General features: G+C 45.2%; 1 protein-coding gene across 2 annotated transcripts in view; it reads left to right on the top strand.

The window, feature by feature from the left end:
* The first annotated feature begins 5,313 nt into the window (after window positions 1-5,313).
* The window catches only part of LOC8029846 (glutamine-dependent NAD(+) synthetase), a 30,448-nt gene continuing 20,364 nt past the window's right edge, over window positions 5,314-15,397 (top strand). The window contains exons 1-10 of one of the 2 annotated variants that reach the window (XM_029966777.4): window positions 5,314-5,724; window positions 6,053-6,113; window positions 8,646-8,762; window positions 9,957-10,010; window positions 10,448-10,589; window positions 11,388-11,476; window positions 11,595-11,712; window positions 13,009-13,140; window positions 13,568-13,642; window positions 15,230-15,354. In XM_029966777.4, the coding sequence (XP_029822637.2) occupies window positions 5,640-5,724; window positions 6,053-6,113; window positions 8,646-8,762; window positions 9,957-10,010; window positions 10,448-10,589; window positions 11,388-11,476; window positions 11,595-11,712; window positions 13,009-13,140; window positions 13,568-13,642; window positions 15,230-15,354 (998 nt within the window). In that variant the 5' untranslated portion in view covers window positions 5,314-5,639. Of the gene's footprint in view, window positions 5,725-6,052; window positions 6,114-8,645; window positions 8,763-9,956; window positions 10,011-10,447; window positions 10,590-11,387; window positions 11,511-11,594; window positions 11,713-13,008; window positions 13,141-13,567; window positions 13,643-15,229; window positions 15,355-15,397 lie in introns of those variants that run through there. The other variant, XM_029966778.4, reaches the window with a different exon arrangement.

Consider the following 15,397-nt stretch of genomic DNA (forward strand, 5'->3'; position numbering starts at 1 on the left):
TTGGCTGATCGAAAAAAATAGTGGGTAAATCTCAATGCTAGGTCCTTTGAGGTCTAACCATTACTTTTTTTTTTTTTTTTAATCAGCCAATAAGAGCTTGGCGTCGTTCCGACGTCACCGCAACTCCTGTGCAAGAAGCAGACGACTTGCTCACCGCATATTTTATGGCTGTTGAAATACCCCGAGCATGATGGCATAAAAATAAATATTGCACGAAAAAACACAATTTTTCCCCTTCTCTTTTATAAAACGTCGGCAATCGCTCGTCGCTAGTGGGAGACGCATTATTTCAAACTCTTAGTGTCCAGAATTATCTTTGTCACACAAATAAAACGAAAGACGTTTACAATTCTCTGCAATGTCAAATTAGAGCGCAGCTCTTGAGGAGGAGGAGGGAAGGGTATGGAGCGGAGGGTACCTCCCCTCCCCCCCCCCCCCCCCTCCACTCCTCATCTCCTGCTCCCCTCCTATTTAGCGGGGGAAAATTTCCCCGCCAAATTTAGCGGGGAATCTGTTTCGCTATATATATCGGTAAATTTTTCCGCTAAATGTAGGGGGATTTTTTTCCCGCTAAACTTAGCGAGAATTTTTTACGCTATATTTAGCGGGGAAAATGTTCCGCTAAAATTAGCGGGGAAGTTTTTCCGCTAAATATGGCGGAGAAATTTTTCTGCTAAATTTAGCGGGGAGTTTTTCGCTAAATTTAGGCACCGTGTCACGTAACGAGGGTGACGTGCCATCATGCAACGCGCGGTTACGCCGACGGCGACGCCGCTCAAGCCGGAAACGAGCGCCTAAGAGCAGCGCTCTAAAAAGTATCATTCAGGTACAAACTGGGCATGCAATACCAAAGTTGAAAGCTGGGCTTGTTGGTGTAGGCTAAACATAATGTAGGTAAAACAGCGCAGAACGACAAAGATTAGAAGGAAGAAACAAACAAGACGGGAGAGGCGCTGTCCGAAAGCAAAACACGCAGTTCATTGTTCACCAGCGCCTGTCCCGTCTTGTTTGTTTTTTCCTCCTAGTCTTTGTCGTTCTGCGCTGTTTTACCTACATTATGTTTGGGCATGCAGTATTTAAGGAGCGATCGTTTAAACCTGTTTAGGGTATATGTGTCAAGGTAAGTCCTCCTTACGATGGAAACGAAGTTTGAAATAGGGGTGGCCCGGTACTGCCTAACATATCGTGCTACGATCAACTACAGTGGTGTCTGTAGGGAACATTGGCAAGTACTAGATTGTGAGCTTAACAAATACCTCCCTCCACCCCCCCCCCCCCCCCCCCCAACCTTCAATAAGAAAATATAGGGAAAAGCTTTTTTTCTATGGACGAACGTCTTGCTAAACCTTCAATTGTAAAAAAAAAATAAAAAAAAAGAAACGAAGAAACACTTTTTTTAGAGGGGGGGGGGGGGGGGGGGAGCAAACGAACGGCTAAACTCTGGAAAGGGTCATTCGTAACAACACCCTCCACCTGAAACATGACACAAGTATACATTTTTCGTAACAATGTGGAACAAACGTAAGAAAGCAGCACATCGAAGGTTTAAATGTAAATAAGGAGAAGAAGCAACGAAAACAAGGCAGATTATATACATATCCACCTGTACATACAAACAGGAATATGATATACAAAAGCATGTTACGATGCACACAAAACCACGAAGGCAAAATCTAAAGGTACGTTTATACTCCAACGTAACGTCGACGGGCGTGGCGTAGCGCAGCGCGCACAGTTACTGATTGGTCGCAGATATCGAGTTCCTGGCAGGGGGGTAAAGGTGGTTGATTAGGAGTGGCAAATCCCGTGCGCCGACATCCTGGGTCCCGAGTGAACGAACGCAAAAGAGAGCGACAGAACACGAGAGAAAGAACGCAACGTTGCCATGGTAACGCGAAGAGTGAAAACTCTCAGCAATATAAACAGTGATAATTTAACTTTGTAAACTAAATTATGAGCTATTCTAACGCTTATAAAAAGCAATAAATTCATTACGCTGCATTAACTTCCCTTCTGTCGAAATCTCGGAAATCTGGTGGTTGCGCAGTTTCGTATTCCTCAACCGCGCCCAGCCGCGCCCCACCGGCGAAGCGGAGGCATAGAGATCATATACTAAATCTAGAGGAAAAGGTCCGCCATTTTCCCATACATTCTGGCTGCCGCAAGCGGCGGACCATGCAGGCAGACCCTCTGGGTCCCAAACACGGTTACATCATCAGAGCAGTTTCGTGAACTTCAACAATCCACGAACTTACCAGTGGAAAGATATGCGCGTTCCTTTCGAAGCTTTCTTTTTGCATAGCGCGCAGATGTACGGCCTCGCGTTAACGCTAAACTAAACCATATAGACCTTTGCAAAAAGAGCGCTCTGGCCGCCGCCATTTTGCGAATCGAGCGACCCCTATCAGCCAGAAATTTCTGTCACCTGCCTGAGCTGTGGAAACCCGGTCAGCGTGACTCCCCACCTGCATTTTGCATTCGGAGTTCGCCGGCTTTTCTTGGAAGTTTTTACTTTATTCGCCTGTTTAGGATGCTTACCCTTTGTATGTTATCTTCCACTGTGAGAACCAGAGAATACCAGGGCTCGTAGCCTGCTCGGCCTTCGCAGGAAACGAACGAAGAGAGCGAACGTCAAGCAGCCCGCGACGCGGGCAGTTCGACGTTCTTGGAGGATTATTTCCGTTGAGATAATCTCCAAAAAGCCTTCCCGGCTGTGTTCCGGGTTTTCGCGAAAAATAGCTGATAGGGTCGGGTGCGGGGTGTGGGGACAGAATAGACACGTTCGTTCATTTGCTTTGAAGCTGTGCAAAAAAACTGCTCTCTTCTACATGTGCCCCAAAACACGCCGGATTCCGTCCGATCGTCGTGAAGTGACTATCGTCGACACTGTATATTGAATATGCTGTGTTATTTGAGACCATTCTCAAATCCTTTCGGATAACACGGCACCATGGGGTACGTACAATATATATTGTTCGATTGATGAGACTCATTGAATTTCATGTTGTGGACGGGGAATATCCATGCAGTTCGGATATCATGTGTGGTCAAATATTTTGACCTATATAGATTGACACGGCTGAGTGTACGGTGCCGTAAAACGATGAACATAAAATGAAACAAACATTCCAGTTGCATTTGTTCCGTCGCGTACGGACTAGCCAAAACAGCTTTCATTTCTTTGTTTTTGTTCCCAAAAATAGAGCACTGCTTTCTTAAATACCTCTATAAATTATGCTCGCCACAGAACACAAAATAAAAAAGAAAACGCGGCAATTCAGCCGCTACCAGCGTCCGGAATTGCGCCTACGCAGGCTGCCACAGCCTACTGACGAGAAACTCCACAGCTCAGCGTAGTCGGGCAACACTGACGTACACTCTCAAAACCAGGGACGCGCGCTGTAAATCGCTTCGTTCGAGACTGCCGCTGGAAAGGTCTATACCCGGCTTCGCTGGTGGGGCGCGGCTGGGCGCGGTTGAGGAATACGAAACTGCGCAACCACCAGATTTCCGAGATTTCGACAGAAGGGAAGTTAATGCAGCGTAATGACTTCATTGCTTTTTATAAGCGTTAGAATAGCTCAGAATTTAGTTTACAACGTTAAATTATCACTGTCTATATTGCTGAGAGTTTTCACTCTTCGTGTTTACCATGGCAACGTTGCTTTCTTTCTCTCGTGTTCTGTCGCTCTCTTTTGCGATCGTTCACTCGGGACCCAGGATGTCGGCGCACGGGATTTGCCACTCCTCCTCACCCACCTTTACCCCCCTGAGCGGAGGCCGTACATCTGCGCGCTTTTCAAAAAGAAAGCTTCGAAAGGAACGTGAATATCTTTCCACCGGTAAGTTCGTGAATTGTTGAAGTTCACGAAACTGCTCTGATGATGTAACCGTGTTTGGGACCCCGAGGGTCTGCCTGCATGATCCGCCGCTTGCGGCAGCCAGAATGTATGGGAAAATGGTTGTCGGCCAATGAAAGGCGCGGAAAATGGAAAATCGCTCACCTTACATCGCTGCTTGAGTGCTGGATGTCCGGAGGCTACCCTTGCGCGGAGAGGTGGAGTCCTCGATGGTGTGGCCGCCACAGCGGTTGCATCGAGGGGTGTTGAACGCCGCTCCGAAGTGTCCCTCCTCCACACCGCAGCGGGTACAGAGGCTTGCGTAACTTCGCGCGAATGTATTTGTAAGAAGGATGTATCGCAAATATGCATTCAATTTTGATGTTTTGGCTGAACTGCGCTGTGAAGAACCACGAATAAATGACACTGGTACTAGGAAAATAACATGATAATAAACAAGAAAGGCGTCCATTCTGGCGCGATATTTTGAATTACGCGCCAATATCAGACGTCAGGGTCGTAAGAGGGCCGCATGCCACAGCCGCCGAATATTATCCGCCGCTGTGTATTCCTCAACGTGGACGGTTCTCCTTCTGCGTTTTCCTGGTGTTGTCATTTTGTTCGACATTAAAGTTTGTTCATTTTTTCTCACCACAGTCTCAGGTGGTACATAATGTTTAAATTTCACCAGCTTCACCTGCGCCGGAAGAACAAATTTGGCTAGATGGCGCAAGAAACCACCCAATTCAGAAAATACAGAGGACAGCCATCAAGCGCAGAGCCGTGCCAGAGCCGTGAGAAGTGCGCAGAGCCGTATATGTAGAGAGTTTGGCCATTCGTTGGGAACTATAGGAGACAAATGAAGCGGCGCCATTGGCCGAAAGCGGGCTGGGCGTGTTCCAGGGCGTCTTCAGAAATTCGAATGTGACCAACCAGAAGCCGGAAATAATACCCTGGCGGTGGTCGCGAGAAACAAACCTGATAACTGCATTGGAGTAACTCTCGATGGCTGAAAATATGGTACACGTGATGTTTCAATCACACTCATCTAAAATGATGGTGGAAGAGTGTGACTAGCGGAAAGATCCACATAATCCTTACGCCAAACGCCAAGCGCCGGGAATCTGCCGTCAGAGCGGTCTCACTCTGTCCGCGCAAAACAGAGTTGAGCGGCGCATTCGTTTCTTACATCTTTCTGCATGATCATGATCGAAACATCATGTGCACCCTATTTTCAACCACAAAGAGTTACTACACTTCACTCTTACGCACTTATTAAAAGCATATACGAACATAGACCTTCGATGATCGATCGGCTCAGAACTGTTTCTCGCTACCACCGCTAGGGGATTCTTTTCGGCTTCTGGTTGGTCAAGAGAGCATGCCAAGCCCTCTTTCCGAGTCTGCCGCACGCCCTGGCTCTGCTCGCGCCTCCCATTGACCAAACTCTCTACATATACGGCTCTGGAAGTGCGCGATGCATCCACTTATTCTGAAGGCGTGACCGCGTGACTTTTCCGGCAGCGTGTTTGTGGTGTTTGTCATGCTGCGTGCGTGTTGCTTTTGAAACGCGACAAGTTTACTTAGCGACAAGGTCAAGCTATCTTTATGCAAAGAAGGGCGTCTGCTCGAGGCGTACGCGCATTCACGCTAATTGGAGCCAAGTGCTAGGTCGCTCAGTTTCCAAGTGGCCAAGCGTCGCCACAGTCGCCACCATCGCGGAAACAGCTGAAGCCGCTGAAGCGACAGCTGCGTTTAAAGTTTTGGTTTGAAAGATCAGCCAGCCGACCAAAACAGAACATGGGTAGGAAGGTGACTTTGGCGGTGTGCACGCTCAACCAGTGGGCGATGGACTTTGACGGGAATTACAAGAGAATCCTCAGAAGTAAGTTACTACACTCGTTTTGGCCCATAAGTGATGCGATCTCAAGATTCGACGCAGCGCCGTTCATCTGCGCCCTTCGGGAGAGTAAAATGTTTCGTCCGTTATTGGATGGCGTATAAACCGGGCAGACTCTTAAATGAGAGTCGGTAATGACTCCATCATTAACGTTTATAAAACAATAAAAGGATGACTAATCTGATTAGAACTGCACTGAGATGACAGTCATAATTTCGTGTCTTTTAAGATGTGCGCTCCTAAGGCACATTTTGCCCATGATGCAAACTCCACGGGCTTCTAACACTGTACCTCTATGTGCTCTTTTGTCAAGGTATAAAAGAGGCGAAATCCAAGGGAGCAGCTTTTCGAAGTGGCCCTGAGCTGGAAGTTCCGTGAGTCACTTCCGCTGATAAAGTATCCAGGGAAATAGTGCCACAGATGTTTCACGTGATCCTTCCAGTGAAACAGTGTCATGCACGTACTAGATGGCTCTTTCACTTGAACACCTGGGATTATACGCGAGCTGTTTTTCTTTCTCCAACATCCGATAAACAGAAGAAAAAAAAAAAATCTAAAATGTTCAATATTCGCACGGTTTCGCTGTAATTTTTTTCGGACAATAGTCTGGACCAGGGTGTAAGATAGACAGGTGGGGAAATGAGAGCCAAATGAGCGACCGGATTGTGTCCCCTTCGGGTTTCTCTTTTTCTGTGGCGCCATCTATGTGGAGCACTGCGAACTCTCACTCCGGGTGGGCGACCGGTGGCGACCGGCTAAAATGACGGAGATGATTTCTCGTAGATTTTCAATGGAGGACTGTCGTGCTTTAGGTTTATTTTGCGCACTCTCCCATAAAGTTCCATGCAAATCCGATTCCAATTTTTTTCCTCTCGCCGCAGCGCCATCTGTCGCAAATCGGGGGTACCTGCAAGCAGACGAGTACACAATCCGGTCACGGCGCTGTGGTAGGCTTCTATGGGCCGTTTCCTCACCTGCCTATTTTACACCCTGGTCTGGACTATAGTCGGCAGGTCGAAATTTGTTTGCACCCAGTGTCTAGTTTGCATGTTAAAGCGTTTTATACACAGTACAGCTGGATAAGTTGCAGCTCTATTAGCTCTTTTATCACTAACACACTCTCTCAAAATCTCTTGTGCCTTGTCGTGATGAACCATCTAGAAATATGAATCCTTGCGTAGTCTGCACGTGTGGACAGTCTGCACCACACAGAACTTTAGCTTTAAACATATATAGTCCTCAGCCTGTACCTGTTTAAACCCGAAAGGGCATATTACATAGTGTAGCTACTTGTACACATAAAATTGCCATGCAGATTTAAACACTGCTCATGACGTGGCACGAGCTTTCCAATGCCCCCATTGGAGAAGCCTGGGATCCCACTCATTTGATCAAACGTCAACAAGACCCTGAGTCACCACAGACATGTGAGGGAACTGCATGAAGTTTCGGCGAGAACGAACAAATGTCCATGGTAATGGTGGTCAGGACAGAATGTCCGTCGTGACTAATGGTCTTGTTAAGGGGTGATGAAATGACAGAGAACACATGCAGTAACTTTCTTGGAGGAAGGAGGGTATCCAAAAACTTCTGCCACTTTATGATAAATGTCTAGATCTGCATGGTGATTATGTGAAAAGTAGATACAGTATGTAACTCATATTTGTGTTTATTTAAACATATTTCATCACTTGGTTTTTTATTCAGTTCATGAGAGGTAGAACAAAAAACAGCCCTTGTATACATGCCACTCCCCCCGCTTTACTGTAATATCCCAAGAGATTGCCTAGCTAAAATCAAGAGCAAATCAAGTGAAAATATGGAGTGAGCTAACTTTCGGTCTACAATCAAGGTGGTGAGGAGCAATGAATGGTGGTGAGGAGCAATGAAAGCAAAGACGACTGTACTTCCCAGTCAGCAATGTTCACTTTTATCCCGCCACAGCTAACTAGCCACATTTACGCCGAGGCCATCATTGATAGCAACACTACTATTACTAAAAGTGGGCCATCTTTCGGTGTTTAAAAAAAAATATGACAAATCAAGCCAAAAATAGGGGGCGGGCTATCTTTCGAGGGTGGGGCATCCCTCAGGATTTTGCGGCTTTCTTTTTTTTTTTCTCCACAAAATTAGGAGGTGCATTGCCGAACGCTCGACCTCCACCCAAACATACACCTAGCACAGTGGTTCCCAACCATCAATGTTTCACAGATTACTTGTGGAGATGATGGAGGACCCAGTTTGTGGTGAGGGCAGGGGAAAGGGTATTGGTTAAATATAATGATGATTTAATAGACGGATATAACTGAGGGCTAGTGTGAAGTAGACCTCTCTTATTGACATACACACGAGGAAACTAATCCGAAAATTGGAACATTTCTTTTCGACCTGAAAAAATAACTTTTATTGCCGGGCTTGATTGATGAGTCAGGGCATTGTGGACCCCCATTTAGGAACCACTGCTCTAGTGGTCCGATCCGGATGCCAAAGTTTCGGAACTGACTGTTATCTCAATTAAAAGTTATAAGCGATTTTGAAAATTTCATTTGGAAAATGGGGCCCGTTTTTGGTAGCTGGTACTATTTAGTTCCATGTATTCGACGACTCTGTCGGTTGCCATTTTCTCATTCAAAAATTTCAGAAAAATTGTATAACTTCCGAATAACATAACTGTTAGTTCCGAAACTTTGATATCTGGTTTGGACCACTAATGCTACATTTGGGTGGAGAATAGGAGCTTTGTGATGCCAAGTTTATTTTTGTGGTTAAAAATCTCCGCAAATATTTTTGGGGATGCCTCGCAGTTCATTTGTCAGATCGAAGCACTAGTACAGTGTCTCTTGGCCACCTGCTGCAATTTCGCTAGTGCCCTTTCTGATTGTTTCCTTGTCTCTTTTACTCGGCAGTGGCTACGGGTGTGCGGACCATTTCCTCGAGAGTGATACGCTCCTGCATTCCTGGGAGGTGTTGGCACAGCTCCTGAACGATCCGGCATGCCAAGATATCCTGGTGGATGTTGGCATGTGAGGCCACGCTTTTTTAAAATCTTCGGCAGTCCTAGACAGTTCCAAACTACACGGAGTGGGCAAGTGACCTGGGCCCTCGTTGATGAAAGAAACACTGAAGACACAAAATAAAGAGGGCTGCAAGTGTCGTATCTAGGTGGCACTAGCTACAGTAGACCCTCATTAATTCTCACTCCAGTTAGCCGCAAATTTTGTTTGAATTATCAGAAATTTATCTAAATTTGATGGAAGATGAATTTATGATTCACCATATGAATGACTACACGTACAGAGCTGATATTTTATGATTTCCTCTACACAGGCCTAGTAATCATAAGCAGGTATGCCACACCTGAAATTTTCATCAAATGTGTCAGATAAGTTTATTCATCCCTCAAAAATGTTGTCTATCATTTGCTGTTTAGATAGCACATGACACCTGAAAACAAAATTAGGTTTGTCCCACCAGCAAGAATGTTGTCTATTGTGAACGATTATCCCCTCTGAGAGTGAGCTTCTCACCGAGCACCAGTGCACTGCAGAGAAGCAACACCTGTGACAGCAAGCTCCGTGGATGTTGCTTCTCTGCAGAGTGCAGGTGCTTAGTAAGAAGCGTGCTCAACGGGGCCGTGAGAACAAATACATAGTATGAATTACACGAAAGTGCCATGCAAATTAAGCAGCTTATAAATACATTGAAAAAATAGCGGGACAACCCAAATTTTGAATTTTGTTTTAATTAACCGGAAGTATGAACTATCCAAGTTTGAATTATCACGAGCCTACTGTACCTCCTGATTCAAGGGGCAGCTGCTTCCATCTATCGATCCACCCCATGAGAGTTCCATCATATGTGCTACTAAAAATTCTGCAGAAGCTATATGGGCCATTGAAAGAGACATACTTGAAGAACCCAATTTGTACGAAAAAAATTTGCTGAAGCTGTGTTGACCATGAAAAGAAGCACAGTCGGCATACCCGATTTGTATTGAAGATTGTGGTAGTATTCTAAGCTTCTGCTACATAAAGAGGGCACAATCAACATGGCATCTGCTTGCAGTCTGGAGGCCACAGACGGTGCTTCGCTGGTTGATCTTTAGTATTTTCGAACCAACATCATCTATTCATACTTACCGATGGCTGGACAGGGTTGAAACTACGAGTTTTTAAAGGCTTGTGTGTTCTAACTTGCGTTCACACTTCGATGTGCAGGCCCGTGATGCACAAAAATGTGAACTACAACTGCAGAGTTGTGTTCCTCAACAAGTAAGTGTTTAGATTTCCCTTTTTCTTTTTTATGCATGGCATCTGCTCACTACTGTAGGCCTTTTCAGTGTTGTAATTTGTTGCACAACCTTGCAACATACATAAGAAAGATATTACATATGCAATACCTAGGCATCACATTACTAACTGCAGTTGGTCATGGGTGGATGAAAAGTCTAGTGGGGCAGAACAGCGGGAGAGGTGGAAATTCGATTGGCTGGGATGTTGCCTGTTAAAGTCCAAAAGCTCATTCATGTAGCTTTTTGTTGGTTTTAACTACTTCAGTAATTATATGTGTACTCTTGAAGGCCTTGCATATTAAAGGCCATGTGTATTCTTGAAGCGAGAGTGCAAGAAGGAAACTGAGGAGGAATTTCCAGCCATGCTTAAGGAAAGTTTGTGTGCTGGCCTTCAACTTCTCTTTCTAATTGGGACAGAAAAGTCTTGCTTATCCGGCCCAAAATGATGCTTTGTGACGATGGCAACTACCGAGAAACGCGGTGGTTTATGCCGTGGTGCAAACCCCGGCAAGTGGAGGAATACTTTCTGCCGAGAATGATTCGGGAGGTCACGAACCAAGTAAGTCTGTGTTTCCTGTATTTTTTGTAGCTGGTCCCTCATTTATTTTTCATAAGCAGTGCTGTGCATTCATTAAGGAAAATAGCTATAGAGAATCTGGAGCATTAACCTGATTTGTGCCGGCTCACAGAAAGTTTTGCAAAGAAGTGTGTGTTATGGCTATGTTTTGCATTTCTTTAATGAAGATAGGATGTGAGATTGCTGTAAAATCCCGAGCAAGCGCCTACTCAAAATTTGGAGACAATGATGTAAAACTGGGGATGGACGTTTCTTAGGTCAACAATATGTAAAGACTTGTCCTTTGTGTACCTTCCAAATATTACAAATTTGAAAGTGGGGCGCTTATTGCAGAATGGGCGGATGCTTGGCATTTTACGGGATTTTGAAATACACGCTGAGAAATCTTTGAATTGAGAATATTGTGAAAATTTTGCGCCTCTTTAAACATGCTGTGAATGGACTGCGTAAATTCAGTTGGTCGAGGCTTTCAGACATTCATGTATGGCTCAAACAGTCGTCTCGGGGTTTTCACAGTAATCAGTGTTTACCAGAACTATAACATTTTAGTAATGATACCCCTTGACCTCCAAAATAGTCTTAAGTCCGATGTCACATGACAGGGTTAGCATTGCCAGAAAGGGAACTTTTTGTTATCTCCCTTTCAAAGTATGAATGACTGGAGTTTCTGGTGGAGCCTAAAATTTCTTTCACGACAATATTGAAATTGTGATTACATAATTTGCACTCCTGATATTCTCAGAATATTATATTTTTTTCACTGTAACCCATCTTCTGCAGAGAACAGTGCCATTTGGAGATGCCCTGATATCGACAAACGACACCTGCATAGGGTATGAGATCTGCGAAGAACTTTGGAACCCTTGCAGGTGAATTTGATTTTGGTCATACAAAACAATTTCTGTAAGTGAACAAACATCCTTACTTCCAAATAACCATTTTTGAATCAAATAATGCTTCTGTTTTTTTATATGTTTCCGTAATCAGCACCCATGTGCCCCAGGCATTGGATGGAGCAGAAATCATTGTCAATGGAAGCGGGTCTTACCACGAACTGCGCAAGACGTACATCGTTGCCGATCTCATCAAGTCTGCCACTGCCAAGGTGGGACTGCTGTCGGAGCTTTCTAGAGGGCAGCACATCAGTAAAGAGAAACCGTTGAACCTTGATTATAATGCAATTAAATGCAAAGGTGCAAGCGAGCTGGATAAGAATGACTAAAATAATCCCTGGAGAAGGCGAACAAGAGGGACAAAGGACAAACACAAATCTCCAAACACAGCTAGGTGACTGGTGAACGATGGGAAAAATCCGCCTGGTCCGGGTATCGAACCCGGGACCTCTCCATTACAGGTGGACCACCTGTAATGGAGAGGTCTCGGGTTCGATACCCGGACCAGGCGGATTTTTTCGGTAGCGCACCAGTCACCTAGCTGTGTTTGAAGATTTGTGTTTCTCCTTTGTCCCTCTTGTTCCCCTTCTCCAGGGAATATTTTCGTCAATTGAACCCTGGGTTGAGAAGACTCATGCACAGTACGACCTAGAAAGGATTTGTCGAGGTTCAGTATAGCTGTTGAAATTTGGGCCATACCCTATATATAGCGAATCTAGTTTATGCGGGCCAAACTATACAAGCATTTCTAGTGTCTAGGCCACATTTTTGGATCTGTTTAGTTGTGTACCTTCTCGTAGCTGTGGTTCAATGGACGAATTTCAAAACCATGTCAGTCTCACACCGGCTGTGCCGGTGGCGTGACATCTTTTGTTTGCTGTCTGGGCTTTCATGATGTAGCAGATTGGCACTTATTTGCTTTGAAGAAAGGTAAAAGATTGAGATGGGGAGATCTTTTTTAAATTTGGGGGAGGTGGGGGGAGGGGGGGGAATGGCGTGTAACTAAGATAGAAATGCCGTCTTGCAATTATAGCATGGGACAACTTAGAATACAGTCTGGTGCTTACTGAAACACATTGAACTAATTTTGATAAAAGGCTAACTATATATGTTATATAAAATCACTAGGTAGAAAAAAGACTTTAAGTTGTTTGTCACTGATCCGTCCAGTGCTTAGAGCTGTTCATGATTATGACGATGGTAATCTGTCCTGCAAAGCGCACGCGCACGCTTGCAGACGACGCTATGTGAAAGGCCACAATTGAAGTCATTGAAGAAAGTTGACCTTTAAGAACAAGGGTCTAACGTCCTAGCATCTAGTTTTCTAGTTTGGTCGACTCGTCCGGCTCGAAAATTGCTGCCATCAACCAATGGGAGAGCTTCTTTTCTTTTTCCAGTGAATAGTAAACAATGCGGCACCTCCATTGCGTTTGGCAACTTTTGTGTGAAAAGTCCCTTAGAGTTTCCGAGATGTGTCCAATTATAGGTTTTGTATGCCTTTTTTGCAGAGTGGCGGCATCTACATGTTCTCGAACCTCCGGGGTTGTGACGGGGAGAGGGTGTACTACCAGGGTTGCTCGACCATTGCCATCAACGGCGACTTTGTGGGCGTCTCCAAGCAGTTTGCGCTACAGGAAGTGGTAGGTTCAGCCGGACATGCTGCTTTTGCATGTTTTGAATTGACTGGGATTTTCAGTCATGCATGTGGCCCACCGATCGACGAATGTGTTACGTATTCACATGACATATGTGCACCAACAGAATTTAGAAAGTTGCCACGCATGCAGTGGGCAAGAAATGTCAAGCGCAAAATATCTAGTCAGTAATACATAAACTTGATTCGAAGGCCAAAGCATCGCACCACATTCAAGCATTTGTTTGCGGTTTCATCTGGTGTCACTATTTGTGCATATGTATTATTTTGCCTGGCATGGGGGGGGGGGGGGGGGCTACGGCACCTGTGAAAATAGTACATCACTGATGTGACACAGTGGAAGTGTTAAACAAAAATGTCAGTCTGAGGACTGTTTGTTCAATTAGTAACATTGTTTGAATGTTTGCCTTTAGGAAGTAACTACTGCAACATTGGATTTGGAGGATGTACGAGCTTACCGGAACCAAATTCGCAGCAGAACCTACAAGGTACTTCTTGCATTATATTTAAATGGACGTTTTGTCGCAACTAATTCTTTACTGTAATTCATCTTCGTTCGTTACATCAATGTAAGCTGTTCGTTGGGATTTTGTTCTTGCAATGCATTTTGTCTTTCACTTATTCGATTTGGAAAACTTCATTGCACTCCCATGTAGTTAGCCATAAAAAACCTGATTGATTAGAGCATTTTATTAGAATAGACCTTTGACCATGATAATTACATGAAGTGCACAACAATCTACGGTATCGCGACTCTGCTCAGATATGCGGTGAAAAGCAACAAAATCTGCTACTTAGTCCCATTTGAACAGCCAGGATAGCGCATGTACAATAAGCAATACCCTTGTAGTCCTTTTTTAATATGTTAGAACGATCGTCTTGTTGAAAACCCGGCGGTGTTTTTCATTTGTCAGTGCCGAGAGAAAGGGAGAAGGAGGGTGAGAGGGTGATGCGTGCTACGCTCCCATTGGTCCCAAGCGCTGACGTCAGCTGCGTCAACCTCTTCCTCTCTCCCTGGCGCTGACAAACTGACAGACACTGCCGGGCACGTCGTAATTCGTCAAAACGAGCCCTTTCGTTTTCGTCAAAGTCGCATGCGCAGCTGGCGCGGAGCCAGAGAGAGGAGGCGGCGCCACACAACACCTACTAGATAACAAAGCCATAGGGCTAAGTGAGATAGTGTCATCAGAGAAGGCAAATGCCGGACACAGATTGGAAACAAGTGCTGCGTCAGTGCTCGGCTTCAAGTCAAGTTTGAGGCAAACGTTGACACAATCTTCCTGTCCAATCTGTGCCCAGTGTTGACCTTCTCCGATGACGCCATCTCATTCAGCACTACGGCTTTGTTATCTAGGAGGTGTTGCGCCGCGGTGCGGTGGAATGCGGGCATGCTCAGTTGCCGTCCTGCCGCCGCCGGTCGTTCTTCGCCCTGGGTTTCTGTAGTAGCTGTGCGTGGGCTGTGATGTGTGGGTAGTTAAAATGATGGATGCGGTTCTTTCCGCGGGTGATATGAATGACCATATTCAAGGGTGTCGACGTATTCTGACAAGCAGAGCACAAAAAAAAAAGGGTGAAAAAAATTAAAGAAAGATTCATTGGTGGATTCTTGGGGAATGCACTAGCATGATCCTTGGGAAACGCCACATGCGTCCCCCTTTGGGAAACGCTAACACTGACCTCGTAACGTGGCCGAAAAGGGGCAGCAAAAAATAGAGAAAGCAAAAGGGAAAGCCAAAAGAGAAAAGTGAAGAGGGTCAGCATTAGCGTTTCCGAAAGGGGAATGTGTGCGGCGTTTCCAAGGGTAGTGCTAACGCATTCCCTGAGAATCCACCAATAGATCTTCCACTAATTTTTAGTAGTGTCTATTAATTTATAATGCAAGGCCTATTTGCCTTCCATTAAACAACATTTCCGGGAGCTGCCTCTCAGTTAAGATTTCCCTAGTGTCTGTGCAGTGACGTCATTTTTGTGCAGCAGAAACTCCATACGTGTGTTAGCTAGGTCTTCCTGCTTACTGATGCTGCATCTACAATGTATGCTATAAGACTTGGTTTGTTCTTCTTTCCATCGAAAAGGCGGCACAGTCTGAGAACTATTCCCGAGTGGTAGTGGATTTCTCGTTGTCCGAAACCGACGATGCCCTTTGCCCACCAACTGCCCCCATAGAATGGGTCTTCCCAACACCTGAGGAGGAGATCAGGTGTGTGCTCAACTGATATCTGGGAATGAGACTAATAGGTAGT

This window comes from Ixodes scapularis, unplaced genomic scaffold, assembly GCF_016920785.2.
Source record: "Ixodes scapularis isolate PalLabHiFi unplaced genomic scaffold, ASM1692078v2 PGA_scaffold4__175_contigs__length_147842914, whole genome shotgun sequence".
Taxonomy (NCBI): domain Eukaryota; kingdom Metazoa; phylum Arthropoda; class Arachnida; order Ixodida; family Ixodidae; genus Ixodes; species Ixodes scapularis.